The 15,641-nt window shown below is 38.9% G+C and overlaps 1 protein-coding gene across 3 annotated transcripts; it reads right to left on the reverse strand.

Moving 5' to 3' along the window:
- Nucleotides 1-462: 462 nt before the first annotated feature.
- LOC109068479 (E3 ubiquitin-protein ligase RBBP6-like) lies at nt 463-14,510 on the reverse strand. 3 transcript variants are annotated; one of them, XM_042719967.1, is made up of 17 exons: nt 13,509-14,510; nt 13,060-13,159; nt 12,597-12,630; nt 9,383-9,424; nt 8,126-8,214; nt 7,946-8,042; nt 7,649-7,788; nt 7,339-7,511; nt 7,157-7,260; nt 6,685-7,055; nt 6,506-6,578; nt 6,282-6,342; nt 6,137-6,191; nt 5,679-6,050; nt 4,674-4,796; nt 2,711-4,579; nt 463-2,618 (listed from the first exon to the last, which is right to left on the reverse strand). In XM_042719967.1, exons 1-17 carry the CDS (start codon nt 13,672-13,674, stop codon nt 1,142-1,144), a joined length of 5,346 nt encoding a protein of 1,781 aa, XP_042575901.1. In that variant the 5' UTR covers nt 13,675-14,510; the 3' UTR covers nt 463-1,141. The 3 variants fall into 3 exon arrangements, with proteins under 3 accessions (XP_042575901.1, XP_042575902.1, XP_042575900.1); XM_042719968.1 differs by having other exon boundaries at nt 4,674-4,772; nt 7,649-7,791; XM_042719966.1 differs by having other exon boundaries at nt 7,649-7,791.
- Nucleotides 14,511-15,641: the final 1,131 nt, after the last annotated feature.

Below are 15,641 nucleotides of genomic sequence, written 5' to 3' on the forward strand. Positions count from 1 at the left end.
TACCACTTTTAATGTACATTAACAATCAAAAATATAAGGGAAGAGATTAATTAGACATTGGGGAATTTGAGAAACAAGTCGTGGAAAAATCATGACAGATTCTTCCTTAAAATATAAATAAATGTTTATGTACCGTATAGTAAGGCACTTACAGTGAAAGTTAATTGGCCTTGGCAGTAAAAAGAGTTTCAAAGGCCACAAAAATTTAAAACTTACTTTAAATGTGTAAGAATAATCAAATTAGCTTGAATCGGTTAGGATTCAAAAGAAGATATGGCATCGGATGGGTGTAGCACCATTGAGAAAAAAAAAAAAAAAAAAAGAGCACCTATCCAATTACAAGTACATATAGGACAATTAAATATTAAACCTAAACACTTCCAAAAATGTAATAGTTGGTTCCGGTGAAGTACATGTACAAAGAAGAACTTTTATTGAAAAAGACAACTAGAAAGACTCATCTATGGTTCCTAAGTAATCTTTATTACCAAGGCATGAAAATAAACAACATGAGAAACCATTTATGTTTCCTGAAAAAAATTTATTATCCTCAAAACATATGCAATTCCATTTCAGCAGATAATTTAAATTACTGTTATGAAGGTGAATTAAAATAAAACGAAAGAGTAGAGGAAATATTCACAGTGCAAAAACATACACTTTGTAAATCAGCTTGCCCCAATGGCTGGATGCCACTCCCCCGTTACCTCTGTAACAATATTATCATACTGTCATAATGATATGCTTCTCTCCAACTTAAACATACAAGAGATGAGGTACAAAAGGGCTCTTGCAACTCTTTGCAAATCTGCGATCACATTCACATTTCTAAAGTGCTTCCTCTACAATTGCCTTAATGCAAAACCATGATGTAATGAGAATCTGCAACATTTTTAAATGAGAACCAAAACATTCATGAAAATTCAGAACCCAAAATAAAATAACCTTTATCATTAAGGTAGCTACTCTCTTACATTGGTGGGGAGAGGTTAGCGTGGTCAAAAAAGCATGTTGTTAACCATTGAGATATAGCAAACGATGAAATCGGAACAGTACTTAACTTCTCTGCAGAACAACATTTTTATTTTTCAATGCTGCTTAAAGATGAGTAAATCAAACAAATAGTTAAACCTAAAATGAATTAAACAGACACTTTTGCCTTATGTTCATCTCTCTCACTCTCATCTTTTTCTTTGTCATCTTTGTCTTTGTCCTTGCTCTTTTTAGACTTCTTTTTCTTATGTTTGTGTTTCTGTCCTTTGAGCTCTGATTCAGACTCATTGCTCGTATGTTTCTTATGCTTTTTGTGTTTTTTGTGCTTCTTGTGTTTCTTCTTTTCTTTCTTGTCCTTTTTGTCCTTTTTCTTCTTTTTGCTGTCCTGACTGCCGGGAGAGCTGGGGCTGCTGCTGTGTCCGTGGCTTCCAGATGGGCTCGGACTCTGGCTGCCACTGCTGTCCCTCTCTCGCCCTCTCTGCTCTGTTTTGCTGTCAATGTCTGAGGTCTCACTGTCGCTTTCGCTGTAGTCAGGGACAAACGCAGCCTCGTCTGTTTCCCGTGCTAAATCTGAGGACAGTCTTGTGGAGCGTGCAGATGGGGTTTTGATGTGGTCGCCATGTACGCCACCTTTCTCAGCATCAGTTCTAGGCTCTGGAGTCAAAGCTCTATGAGGAGTCCTGTGTTCCCGGTCCTTTGCAGGACGTACGTCAGAATGCCTAGAACCCTGGCTCTCCTTACTGCATGGCCAGTCTCCTTTGTGGTCCTCTGGCCCTGTTCGTTTTGGCTCTGGGGCATTCTGCGATGATGCTCTCTTATTCCTACTGGGACTTTGTGACTCCTGAGGTGCTTCAAGAGTTTTTCTTCCAGAGTCTGTGTGTAAGTCCTTTACCCTTGGGGGCGGGGAGGGCGATACTTTCCTCCTGATTGGATTTCTCTCATCTTTTGATCTAGTGCCTAAGTGGTCTCTAGCATCATCTCTATGTTCTGTTTTTCTACTGGGGACACCTGTACTTGTTTCCTTTCCTGCTGGTTTTCTAGAGGTAGGTTCAGGCCTGTCAGCTTGCCTATCTCTGGAGGACTGGGAAGAGGAGCTTCGTTCACTGCCATGGTCACTGCCCTTTTCCTGTGCACGCTCTCTTTCCTGATTAGGTACACTAGGTTTCCTTTTATCAGCTGTCTCACGATCTGCAGTGTTGCTGCGTTCTTTTTCTTTCCCTCTGTCTCGTTCTCGCTCTCCGTCTTTCTCCTTGTCAGTATCTTTCTCCTTATCGTCAGATGTGGAGTCCTTGGCAGGTTTGACTTCTGCCTCTTTGGAGACTGACGGAGCTTTGTCAGCATGTGGAGACTCCTTACCAGCTGATTTCACTGCAGTGTTCTCCCCTGAAGGAGCAGAGCTGGATGTGTTGATGCTGCCTGTTCTGGTGGCAACCTTAGATTCATCGTCCTCAGATTCATAGTCCTCCTTTTCCCACTTGGATCGGGGCACCTGGATCATGACAATTTCATCCTCAGCGGGGGTGGAGCTGTCATTGGTATATTCCTCCAGGGTCTTCACCACAGTCTTCTTTAGGTCAAGCTTGTCTTCATGCTTTTTGATGGGGCTCCCACCTGTGGAACTGGTGCTACCAAACACAACAAGCATATGAATAAGTTGATAGTACAGATTAAAAGAAAATACAAGTTGCCAAGTACTTTAATATATAAATCATCTCACCTGGTGTAATCAACCAATATGGACCCTGACCCATCGGATGCATGAACCTTCCTCCTCAATTTTCCTCTTGATTTGTCCAGTCTGCCCTTTCCTGTGGCATAAGCCGAGTCCTCAGCTGAAAGAGGCCGATCAATGCTAGATATTCTCTTGCCAATTTCCCTGTTGATTTTAATCTTTCTTACAGGCTCTGGCTTAATGTCCATCAGAGACGGAATAGCTACTTTCTCCTTTTCAACTGGCCTTTCGCTCTCCAGTCTGGGTTTAGGTTTTGGAGAGCTTTTAGCAACGTCAACTTCTATTTTTGCTACTTTTACTGGAGGAACATCTAGGTCTCTTGCAGGTGGCTTGTCATCTTTCCGTTTCTTCTTATCCTGTTTAGTATCAACTGTCTTAGCAGACATCTTCTCCTCAGTTTTCACAGGCTTCTCTGGTTCTTTTTTGGGGACCTTCACATCTTTAACAGGATTTTTATCTGGCTTTACAGGGTCTTTCACCAATTCTTTCTTGCTTTTGAGCTCATCTTTGATGGGCTTTACCTCCTGATGGTGTTTGATGGGCCTAGACTGCATCAACTTGCGTGGGAGCATGAGTTTGGACTCTGAGGATTGAGGTTTGCTTGGTTCAGATTTGTGGGATGGTTCGTCTTTGACTCTCTTAATGGCTGGTTCAGTGGGAGCCACTTTTTCTCGTGGTGCATCAGATTCTTTCTCTCTAGCAGGTTTTGACATCTTTCCTGATGCTTCCTTCTTCTGCCCACTGTTTTCAGACTTTCGTTTAACTTTGTCAGTTTTGCTTTTTGACTTCTCTTTCTTCTCCTTTACAGGAGTAGTCTTGTAGGGCACTGTAGAGCTATCCATTGGCTCATCCCTGACAGGTGTGGCATCACGACTTGAATTCATCAGCATGGAATCCTCTTTACGATCATCTTTCCTGGATTCATCCATAGAGTCAGAGTGACTGAAGAGGTCACTATCTTCTCTCTTCTTTTTGCGATGTTTTTTATGTTTCATAGACTTGGGGTCTGCAGCAGTGCTGCCACCAGGTTCTCGGTCCTTAAGAGGTTTCAAAAACTCTTTGTTAAGTCCTCTTCCTGCTCCAGTGGCGTTGACATGAAGGTGGCCATACTTCTCAGCACACTTCTCTTGGTATGTCATTGAACCTCTGCTTCTTGGTGGGACACTGTGGCTCTGAGGTGGTGGCGGATAATCCTCCCGACGTCCCCTGCTGTAGGGGGAGTTTTCCCTTGGTCGGGGAGGAGCAAAACGCTCAGGGGTATAGGGGTCTCTGTTGCCTGGAGCACGGCCTCGCATTTGACTACTTGGTGGGTTGTTGTAGTTCTTGAAGTATTTATCGTACCACTCCCTGTACTCTCTCTCCCACTCTCGATATCGCTCTCTCTCATAGGGGTCACTTTGGTCTATGTTGCGGCCATAATATTCCTTAGGATCATAAGGAGGGAGCTCTCTGTATCTCCCTGCATATTTGCGCTCACCCTCAATTTGAGAAGGGGGTGGGAGTTTCTTGCTGGGACTGTGATTCCTATATAGTGGGGATCTAGAGCGGGAACGATAGATCCCACTTCCCATTCCACTCATCTCCCGACCCCTATATGATGGTGATCTACTGCGGGAGCGATGGTATGTTGGAGTGCGTGACCTAGATCGATAGCTACGGCTTCGACCTCGGCCCCTGCGGGAGTATGGTGAGCGAGAGTAGGAGCGTGATCGGGAATGAGAGCGTGAGCGGGATCTTGAGCGAGATCGGGAAACTGACCGAGAGTAGGACCGTGGTGATCTGGACCGAGAGCGGGATTTGGAATATGAATATGATGAGCCACTGTAGGAGGAATCCCTGTAAGGAGACTTTGACCTGCAGAAGAAAGGTAAGTGAGAATTTAGTTGATGCCATAAGTTGTGCATTAAAAATGACATCTTGGTGGTGGACACCTGTCAATTTTCCTAACCTAGAATAGGATCGCCTTCTCTCCTTCTGAATCTTTCTGTACTCCAAAAGCTCTTTGGCAAAGTCATTAGTAAATTCCTCAAGTTTGGACTTCTTCTCCCTGGTAACGAATCGACATTGGGAACTATTTATCAAAGACAGGAAGAAAAAACTTTGCAGTTAAAATTTGGTAATTCATTACTACATACATGATTATGAGAGGGGTCAGAACAATGATACAAATGCAATAATTCAAAAGTAACCGTCAAAAACACAAATTATGACACTACAATCAAAATCACTATCATAACGAGGAATGAGCAAATTAACCATTTTAGCAATTAAATATATATTTCCTAAATGGTTACTCCACCCCAAAATGAAAATTGTCAATCACTTACCCCCATGTCGTTCCAAACCTGTCAAATCTTTGTTTGTCTTCGTATGCAAGTATGAAAGACATCGACAAAATAGTCCATCAGCCATCAGTGGTTCAATCTGAATTTTATAAAGCAACGAGAACAATTTTTGTGCGCATAGAAAACAAAACAGACTATATTCAACTTTTTCTTCTCTTCCGTGACACTTCCTGCAAGCACGTTCATGAGTTCACGAGCAGCGCCTACAGGGTTCTCTGTAAACTCTGAAACACGTCTCAGATCACGCATGACGCATACGCCGTGGCCTGCTAACGTAGAGGCCAGAGTAGTAAGAATTCTGATCGTGAACGCGCTTGCAGGAATTATCACGGAGGAGAAGAAAAACATGAATCTAGTCAATATTTTGTTTTCTTTGCGCACAAAAAGTATTCTCGTCACTGATGGCAGATGGACTATTTTGACAACGTCTTTCATACTTTTCTGGGCTTTGACAGTGTTAATTACTTGGCAGTCAAAAGATCATAAATTGTTTTCCGAAGACAAACTAAACTTTTACAGGTTTGGAATGACATGGGGGTAAGTGATTAATGACAAAATTTTCATTTTGGAGTGGAGTAACCCTTTAAGTATATGTTAGAACTACTTACTCTTCCTTCAATCTACGCTGCTGACGGTAAAACTCCTCCTTGGATAGAAAAGGTGCTGTTGGCATAGTAGAGATGGGGTTGGCTATAGGTGGCTGTGCACCAGGAGGCACCCATGGAGCGGTCACATTTGGTGGGACAGGTGGAAATACAGGTGGTGGAATGTTGTAGGGAGGGGGAGGCTGTTGTCCTGGAGGATACTGTATAGGATACTGCTGTGGAACACCACCAGGTGGCTGAGGCATAGGATGTGGTGGAGGAGGAAAAAGAGCAGGAGGCACATACACTGGAGGGACTACAGGAGGAAGGTTTTGTACTGGGGGAGGCTGTGTTCTTGGTGGTCGTTCATTAGGAGCTCTCCCTCTACTTGAGGACCTGATATTATAAATAAACAGGAATGAAGAATTGGTCTCTTTTGGATGAAAATTCAATCTTTTAAGAATACACTTTAGAATACTTACGGATCCCATGCAGGACGGCTTCCAGATGGCCTTGGTCCACTAGCCCTTGGCTGTCCTAAAAAAAAAAAAAAAAAAAACACCTTAAATATTAAGAATGGCCAAGTCCACAGGAAAAACACATGAAATTGTGCTGATATTATCTTACCTGATCTATGCATGTGGTGTTGAGGCATATTCGGCTTCCCAATTACTGGGACATGGTATCCCTAGACAACAAATAGAAGGGAGGGGGAAAAAAAAACACTGAATTGTACTAATGGAAGTATCCATATTTAATCTTAACTACTCTTTCCCATGTGATATTGCTTTATTAGTCTATGTAATTCTCTTAAATTAACAAATAAAGAATAATATACAAAGAGTTAATACCTTCTGAATGGAATTTGTTGGGGCAGCAGTGTCTGATGAAGGCACAACAGTAGATGCTGGGACCTCTGGTTCCCTGGGTGGGAACAACGATTCCATAAAACAAATCTGAATCCAGTATCTCATGTTTTACACAACCAGTGGATCCTCTTAAGTTATATAAATGCTGGAAAATTACTTACTTAGATGAAGGAGGATCATCCTGCTTCGTAGAATGCTGAGGAGAGTTCACCACAGGGCTATAGTTCGAAGCTGCAGGTGCACTGCTGCTGTTTACAGTGGAGCTGCTAGAAGATGGTGGGGTGCTGGAGGGCTGATGAGTGCTAACAGGAGATAAAGGGGCAGCAGGTGTGCTTTGGGGAGGGGTGCTATCAGCTGCTGAGCTTGGAACATTGGCCATCAGAGGGTCCTGCTGGCGTGAGGTTGCCAGTCTCATAGGTGGCCGCTGGGCAGGAGCTTGTGTTTGGGCTCCTTGTGCAGCTGCTTGATGAGCAGCTGCAGCTTTTCGAATCCTCTTGGTATATCCAGTTTCATTTCTAAAATTATTCACTGCCTGGGGTTGGAAAGAATAAGCTGTCTTAATGTTCTACTATTAACTTAGAAGTGAAAACTGCTGTTTAACATTAAAATAAAATAAAGATAGGTATTTCTTACTTGGCGCAAGAATTTGTTTGCGATCAATGCATCAGGAGATACATCAGATTGTTTGCAGGTTGGGCAAACATGTTCATCAGACTCCAGCAAACACGTTCGAATACCTTCAGCCAAAAGACTGTGTAAGCTTTAGAAGGTCAAAATCACGTAACTTTTTATATTTGTTGTATACAGACACTTACACTCATCACAGTAGCTATTTCCACAGCAGGGGATAACCACAGCATCTGTCATAAGATCCTTGCAGATCAAACAGAGCAGCTCGTCAGGTACTGGATCTTCTTCCTCTGAGGATGAAGATTGATTTTGGGGCAAGAATGGTGGCTTCTCTTTCTTCCCAATGGCATAGGCCTCACTAAACACAGAAAGCCCAATATTATCAGCAGAATTGATATGTTGAGGCCACTACCCATTGTGGTTTTGTAAAATTACAAAAGCTGAAAAAAATGATCCTGCAACACAATCACTTACAGCAAGGTCAAGTATACTCACGCATCGATAGTTGGAATGGCATATATTCCACTATTGGTCAACATGACTCCCTTTCTGTTTGGATCATCAACCTCCACCATGAAACTCCGAGGAATTCCTGTGCTTTTCTTTATCCGTTGGGGAGCTTCAAAACTTCGATCCTGCTAACGCACAGTTGATATTCAAGGTTACATTTCTTCTCTGACTAAATGAGCATACTAATGGTAAAAACATTTACACAAGCAAACAGTTGTAGCAAGGATCAAGTTCAAAATAATTGTCATGTAAAAGCAGCTGTGGTAATGAAAACCCAATTACCCCATTGGTTGGGCAGTTTCGGATATAATGTCCAGTTTTTCCACAACGAAAGCATGTGTAGTTTGGGGGAGGTGGACCAACAAGCTTCTTTGCATAACTAATGAATAGATTTTTGTTAGAATTGACGCCAAGAGTAATTTAAGCAACAACAACTGTCAGTGTCTTGAATGGCATACTTACTGGATTGGGTCATAATCATGGTTGGACTGAGACATCATTGCTTTTATTTTGTCTTCCTCTGATGCATTGGTTTCAGCAAGATTGGCTGTCTGTTTAACAGGCAATAATGTTTTCACAAATAAAATCAAAATGCTGGAATGTTCAATTGAGCCCAAAAAAAAAAAAAAAAAAAAATACTGAAACCTTGTCCTGTAAGAAGCAGCTTCTTGCCTACATCAGTACGAGATCTTTAAAAATACTACATTAACAGTACCTCCTCAGGCCTTAAAGAAACAAAGGGGCAACAAACTTTTTATATTAACCTCAGCAAGAGAGAAGATATATAAAATTCATAATCGAAAGACAAACCAACTCACATACATGACTAAATTCCAATTATACACATGCATTGCCCACGGTCTAAAAGATTTTTTGCCATTTGATAAATTTTATTGCAATGTGTCAGATATACACAGATGATTTCATACTAACAAATGCAATGCATTCATGGTGTAAGACATGTACACAGAACCTGAATGTAATAGTCTCCTCCATTTAGGGTATAAACATGAGAAGTTCCAACTGTACTAATATTACACTATATTGTGAACAATTTTGACATCACATGAAGAATAAATAAGACAATTAACTATTAGCAATATAAAGTATAATCATACCAAAGTATGATACATAATGTTGCTGTTGTCTTTAAAGTACAGCAAGAAGAAAACTATATATATATGTGGAACTGTGGAAAAAACGTCAGTGATCAGTGATGAAGACTACAAAAGGATTCCAGAGTGCTTCATTTTTCAATGTTAAAAAAATAAAAAATATCAGCACGTGCAATTAGGGTCATGTGGGCAAGAGGTTTAAACGGTACTCCACTCCACATTGATAAAAGACAGTGAGCTCACTCTTTACAGGACCAGGCTTTCACACAAGTATTGACAATTATACAATTGATAAATGTATGAGCACATATCAGCAACAATTCTAAATATCTTACATTTAAAACAATTTAAAAAAATCTAATTGATATACAGCATGTAAAAAAAGCTAAATTATCAATATTACTATTGATAACCAAGATGCAAAAACTATTTCACAATAATTACAATGACTATTGCAAACATAAATAAGCTGGATGGGACTAACCACAAGATTTTTGACAAAATATTGCTGACTTGTAGCTACATTATGGCTTGCCAAATCCAAAACATTGAATTTAGTAACAGTAGAGTGGAGTGTATCAAGTGGTTGCAGACTTTAAAATACCTTTGAAAGCAGGGCCAATGAAATGGACGGAGAATCATCAATCTGTCATTGGAAAAAAAAACATTAAAACAAAGAGGGGTTTCACCACTATGACAAGGCACAACTCTATCATGCCCAACAGAGAGAAATTGGACAAATATCTTCAAAATGAACTCTATACAAACAAACAATTAAAAAAATTAACTAGTATATTTAAAACAAGACTAATTCATATTGGACACATGAAATTTTAAGCGTTTAAAAATGTTAACTCCAGGCTGTAAATTAGACCTTTACATATTTTATCTTAAGGTCAATACCAATTAATGGATATTTCTTAGCTTTAACTGTTATAAACTGTGGGGAGAAAAAAATATAGCATCATAGCTATGTTCCACAGGTTGAGCCAATTATTTGTAACCTAAGAAAGATTTCCAAAAACAAAAAACCTATGGAGAGTGAACACACAGGGCCTTAAGAAAGATGTAAGCGAATTAAATACTGATGTTTTATTGTAAAACCTTGCAGTAAATCATATAAAAATAATGCAATTTATTCATGTAGAAAATATAACTATAATACAACAGGCCATATAGAATATGAAATGCGCATTTTAAACTTTTCACTGGAATTTTGTAAAACTGTCCTACAAAATGTGCCTCATAGTGGGGTCACTGTTTTTATAGGTAGTTTGGGTCTCAACATCACACAAGTACATGGGAGACAATCAAACTACAAGTGCCATCACAAAAATTACTAAATATAAATAGTAAAGCATTATAGCATAGTATATGTTCAGCTTTCACATGAGAGATCCCAGTATCTGTTTTGCAAACATTTGAAATAAGACATCAAATATAGAAAACAAGTACAAATAAAGTCACGTTTAAAATATGAAAAGGCAGATTGCTGTGGGGCATTAAAGTACAATGTTCAAAAAAAAGTGTTGGAAAAATAGTTTAGCTTTGTTAGAACAAAAGACAAGTGAACATTTTGTGTAATTCACCATATCAGAATGACACAAATATTAGCTGAAACTACAACCTCTCATTACAAACGTCATTACAAGAATCACCGATATAGACTTCTTACCAATTATCATTAAAAAAACAAAACAAAAAAAAAACTCACTATAAAGACCAAAATAAGACCAATGTATTGTATACAACTACACAATAGTGTTGACAGTTGGTCAGGAATTTCACCCAAAGCAGTCTGTGCTCTTTCATTTCCCTGCGGCTTTTGTAAAGTAACACAATAAGCTATAACAAGCAATGAGAACAACTCAAGTATGACTATAATAAATTTGTTCAAATAGTAACATTACTTAAAGTTCTGAATGTTTCTCTCATCAAATATTATAGTAAATTGTTTATTTGTAATCAACACCTACATGGGCCAAGACACAATTTAAACAACAATTAGCACTTTTGAAGTGTAAAAAAGTTAGTGTATATGTGTATGTATATATATATATATATATATAAAATCAAAATACTTAAATTAGAATAAGAATTAACAGAGGACTCAATTTATGTACTTTTTTAACTAGAGCAGGGAATAGAAATTAACTCATATTACTAAAAGTAGTTTGTTTTCCTTTAAAGGGGTCATATGATGCGATTTCAATTTTTCCTTTCTCTTTGGAGTGTTACAAGCTCTTGGTGCATGAAGAAGATCTGTAATAAATTGCAAAGACTAAAGTCTCAAACCCAAAGAGATATTTTTTTTTATAAAAGTTAAGAGTCAACCACGCTAACTAAAACGGCTCGTTCTAACACCCCCCCCAATTTACAACACTGTTCCAGAACAGTTCAACCCAAATATTCAGATGTGTGCAGCACATTTTACGGAGGACGTAAAGCTGTTTCCTGGGAGAGTAGCCTGCAATACGGTGTCGGTTTCTATAAAGTGGGCAATTCCAACTTTGCAAGGACAGTCTGGCGCTTCTGACTCACAGCCTGTAAGTACTTTTTCATATTTAAATAATTTGCCAATGATGATTTAAACTGAGTAGCGCTTGTTTGTCGTTTCTCCGATCACAAATGCAGACATGGTTTTATGTTAACGCATCACGATTCACAACGCGTAGAAAGACAGTATAAGTCATTATAATCAGTAATTATGTCCCCACTGGATGCAACAAACGCCTCATTTATAATGGGTTTTATTGTTTTTGTCTCGTTGTGAATGGTATCACAGTATAGTAAGGGGCGTAACATTTCTGTCACACGCTTGAGGTATTCGACCAATCACAATGCACTGGATAGCAGGCCAATCAGCGTAAACCTCACTTTTCAGACCGATGAGCTGTGTTTAAATCGACGCGTTTCAGAAAGGCGGGGCAGAGAGGAGAAACAATAATGTACATATTGTGGAAAATAATTTGTTTTTTAAACCTTGAATCTCATAAACATTGCATTACATCAAATACACAAAATAATGTTCTTTTTCATATGACCCCTTTAATGAAAATTAAATCATTAAAACTGCATGAGAGCCAAGTTTCATTTGATTTTCGTTTAAATGCCAATAGTCAGTTACCTAAAGACACACTGAGCCAAGTCAAGAACAAATGGCCAGTATATATTAAAACCTTCATTTATTCAGTTAGTCCAAGGCAAGGCTCATTATGTTTTAGGTAACACACACATACATTATTTAACTTATATATAAATATATAAATAAATATATCTCTCTCTCCCACACATTCACACAACTAAATTATTTCTTATGATAGCATTTGAGTAAACATGAGTAGTCAGACACTGAAGCTGTATGATACAAGGTGAAATTAATAAATAACACAATGTATTTTTTTATTAAAAAAACAAAAAACAGACAGCTTTTTACAGATGTGTCACTTTAAGGACAAACAAACTGAACATTGGCCATGTTCAAAAATTATATAGATCAAAATGATCTTACACTACACTGTACAACAGAATTCATTTTTGTATAGAACTTATTCAATGTGAAAAACAGTGTATTAGCATGCGCACAGACTTCTGTACACACTGGAAATTGTATAAAAACATGAAAATCAATGCAACAGCTTTAGCGAATCACACAATATAAACATTCAGCTCGACAAACTTTGTTATCTTCAAACAGGTTTCAAAGACAACATTGAGGAGCATGAGGAAAGTTCCCTAAATGATTTCAAGACCAAGCAACTGCTGAGGAGTTTGAAAATGTGTGTAATGAGACAAGGAAATGGGGTGTTTTTACATACTGCTTTTGAAGATCCACTTGGTTCAGATCGATCGCTGCAAAACAAAATAAAAAAAAGAGGTTAACTTCCAATTAAAAAGTAAATTCCCCCAATCACAGACTGATGACTGAAAATCACTGCAATTTAACATTCAAACTGCTGAACTGAAACGAGGTGCATTACAACCTTAGGTTGGCAAATACTACAAATGTACAAATTATTTATTTTTTTTAAATCTACTTTCTAAAATTAAAGATCACAGCAATTAAGTTACAGTTAACCCTTTAACAACAAGACACTTAACTAATAATTCAAATAGATCATCTGTCAGTTGAAAAATCTCAACTTGTAGTGAATTTAAAATCCATTGGGTAAAATGAGTAATATTGAAAACAACTCTTTTTCTATTTTCTATACTTCAAACGGAACTAAACGTAAACACAGAGCAGATGTAAACAGTAAGCTGAAGTATTAATGAACTTACATGACAAATGTTTTGCTTGTCGACTTGAGCCCTCCAATAGGGATTCGTCTGATGATGACAGACGAGTTTTTAGGGATGAGGGCTCCATCATCAGTGTATTCTGCAAACACAGGCAAGAAAGACAAGACCATTACTCAACGAAACGAAAGCACACGTCGTAAACACGTACACGCAAAACGGAGCCTTCGCTACACAACTGAAGTTTAGTCAGCGTTTACATTGAATTAATAATCACAGTCATAATACGATTCTCTCGGCAAACAAAACTGAACGTTAGAGTACAGTGACAATGCTGGCAGGATTTGGCCTTGTTAGCTCAGTTAGCAAACATTAGCTTCGAGCTAGCACTGATAAAAAAAAAACATATACGTACTCTTTCAAACCTCGTTAACCAGTTAACTCATAGCAAACTAATAGCGGTGCACAAACAACGTATTAATCCATCTTACCTTCTTTAGTCTGAGCGTTGGTGATCTGCAGGTCGCAATCCGCGGCCTTCAGCTTTTCTCGCCCCATGATCTGGCGCTTCAGATCACTGAGCGTGATGTGAAGGCCATCGAAGGTGACCGTGTCGTAGTTGAGTTTAGAAGAGAACTTGTAATGGACACAAGACATGTTTAAACAATCCTCGTGGTCAGACACCACCACCACACACAACCAAACTCAACTACAGTGCGCACGACCGCCTGGGCTCTCCCCGGCGATCACCCTGTACTCAGTGTCAGTTTATCAGCTTAACAGTTTAAGAACAACAGCCATGTCTGCTCATCATCTCAACACTCTTTTAAACTAAGAGTCACCACTAAGGAGGTCGTGTGGATTCTGCCTCGCGTGAATAACTGCGAAGTGAAAATATCAAGTGTTCAAAGAGACCGTGGTCAAGTGTTAACACGCAATCTTAAAGACGCAAGTGATTTCAGTCCACGGGTTTTCCCGGCAGAAGCCAGAAATACTCCTGCTGTGTCTCAATGTCCCAGGACCGTATGGCGGTTAGCCGCGAGCTGTCCGTGAGGAAATATAGAGTTCAAACAGTGTCCGTGTAGAGTCCGGTCAAATATGTCTCCCCAGTGTCCCGCATCAGAGTCCCTCCGAAATGTTTGTTCGGTGTAGTCCAAATCTCAACAAAACACGAACCGACGTAGTTTGAAGCAAGGCCTGAAACAATGTGGCTAGCAGCTAGCAAGTGTGATCAACCTAAAATGGCGTCCGTCACACACAACGTTACAAAAACAAAAGACTACAGCAAAACCATTAGAAAACACTAACACAAAACGAGCAAGCAGAACGGTTCTCCTTTTATCAAAATACTGCCGCGGTAATCCAGTACCCCCGTCTTCAACTCTGATGGCAACGCGGATGTTTAAAACACTTTGATCATACTGACTACATCGGGTTGCGAAAACAAGCTACCGACTGCACGCGCACTCGAGGGGTTTCCGCAGAAAGCGCAGGGGCAAAGAATAAAGACGTTACTGGGAGGGGCCACGAGTGTGCGCATGCGCAGAGGCTACCGGTTGCGGGAGGTCAACGTGGATTGTAAAATAATAAAACATGCCTGAGAAAATTTATATAAAACAATAAATATAAACTTTATACATAGATTGTATGTTTTTAAATCCACTGGTAGTTTTCAGGTTGCTTGATTTCATAAAAAAAAGCCAGATTTTTTTTTTTGTGAATTTACGTATTAAAAGATAAACAAGCCTAACATTAAACATAAATATGTATATAAATATGATAACATTGCTTTAACGCATCTGTGCTTCGGTCATCAAAACATAAAATAAAATAGGCCCAAAAGTGCATGAATCAAAAGTGATCCGCCCAGACTTTTTGATAAAAATGACAATTTCAAACTAAATTTTCAGCCGTCTTACAAAATCTTACAAAAGTCATACTTTGATGAAATCTTTGGGTGACTCTTTGCTTGAAATTTAATAATAGGCTAATTATTCTATTTAATTTGTAATCATTTAGTGAATTAATTTTAAAGAAATTCCTTTCATTATAGCCTATTTACTGGAAGATATTTCTACGAAAATAACCAAAACCTCTCCAGTTTATGATTTATGACCACCAGATGGCGGTCCATATTTACACATTTTCCTATTACTTGTACTTTTTGCTGCTTGTAGCATTATACTAGCTAGCAGATGCAGATTTCTGCTGACGTGTCTGTCATCTTAATATGCTCAATCTGAAACCAGCAAATGATAACTGTTTCTATTATAACACTTATGGTTTTATTATAGTTATTTGTCAGTTATAGGCTATATTGTTTGCAAAATACATAGGAACAGGCTTCTTAATTGTGTAGGCCATTTACAGAGCAAAAGAATTCATCTTCATTTTTTACTTTATTAAAATGCTGATCTGTTGCAAAACTGTTGCACTTAGAGAAACAGTGAGTCCCTAACTCTAATATTGTTTAGAGAACATTACAGTAATTTTAGCTCCCAGTCCCTGTTCATATGTGGGACTGAATCACTGTCGTGATAAGAAAGCTAAGTCAACCAACGCCAGCAAATGTTTATTTTCAGAAAGCATCTGTGCACTATTTATTCTTCTGCATGGCTCTGCAG

Source organism: Cyprinus carpio, chromosome B3 (genome assembly GCF_018340385.1).
Source record: "Cyprinus carpio isolate SPL01 chromosome B3, ASM1834038v1, whole genome shotgun sequence".
Classification (NCBI taxonomy): Eukaryota; Metazoa; Chordata; class Actinopteri; order Cypriniformes; family Cyprinidae; genus Cyprinus; species Cyprinus carpio.

What these genes read in the sequence shown, in the direction of transcription:
- LOC109068479 (XM_042719966.1), bottom strand. Translation starts at nt 13,674, where the DNA reads ATGTCTTGTGTCCATTACAAGTTCTCTTCTAAACTCAACTACGACACG. An exon ending in ACAAGCAAAACATTTGTCAT is followed by an intron (nt 12,631 to 13,059) that starts GTAAGTTCATTA and finishes TTTGTTTTGCAG; the next exon opens with CGATCGATCTGAACCAAGTG. An exon ending in ACACCACATGCATAGATCAG is followed by an intron (nt 6,192 to 6,281) that starts GTAAGATAATAT and finishes TTTTTTTTTTAG; the next exon opens with GACAGCCAAGGGCTAGTGGA.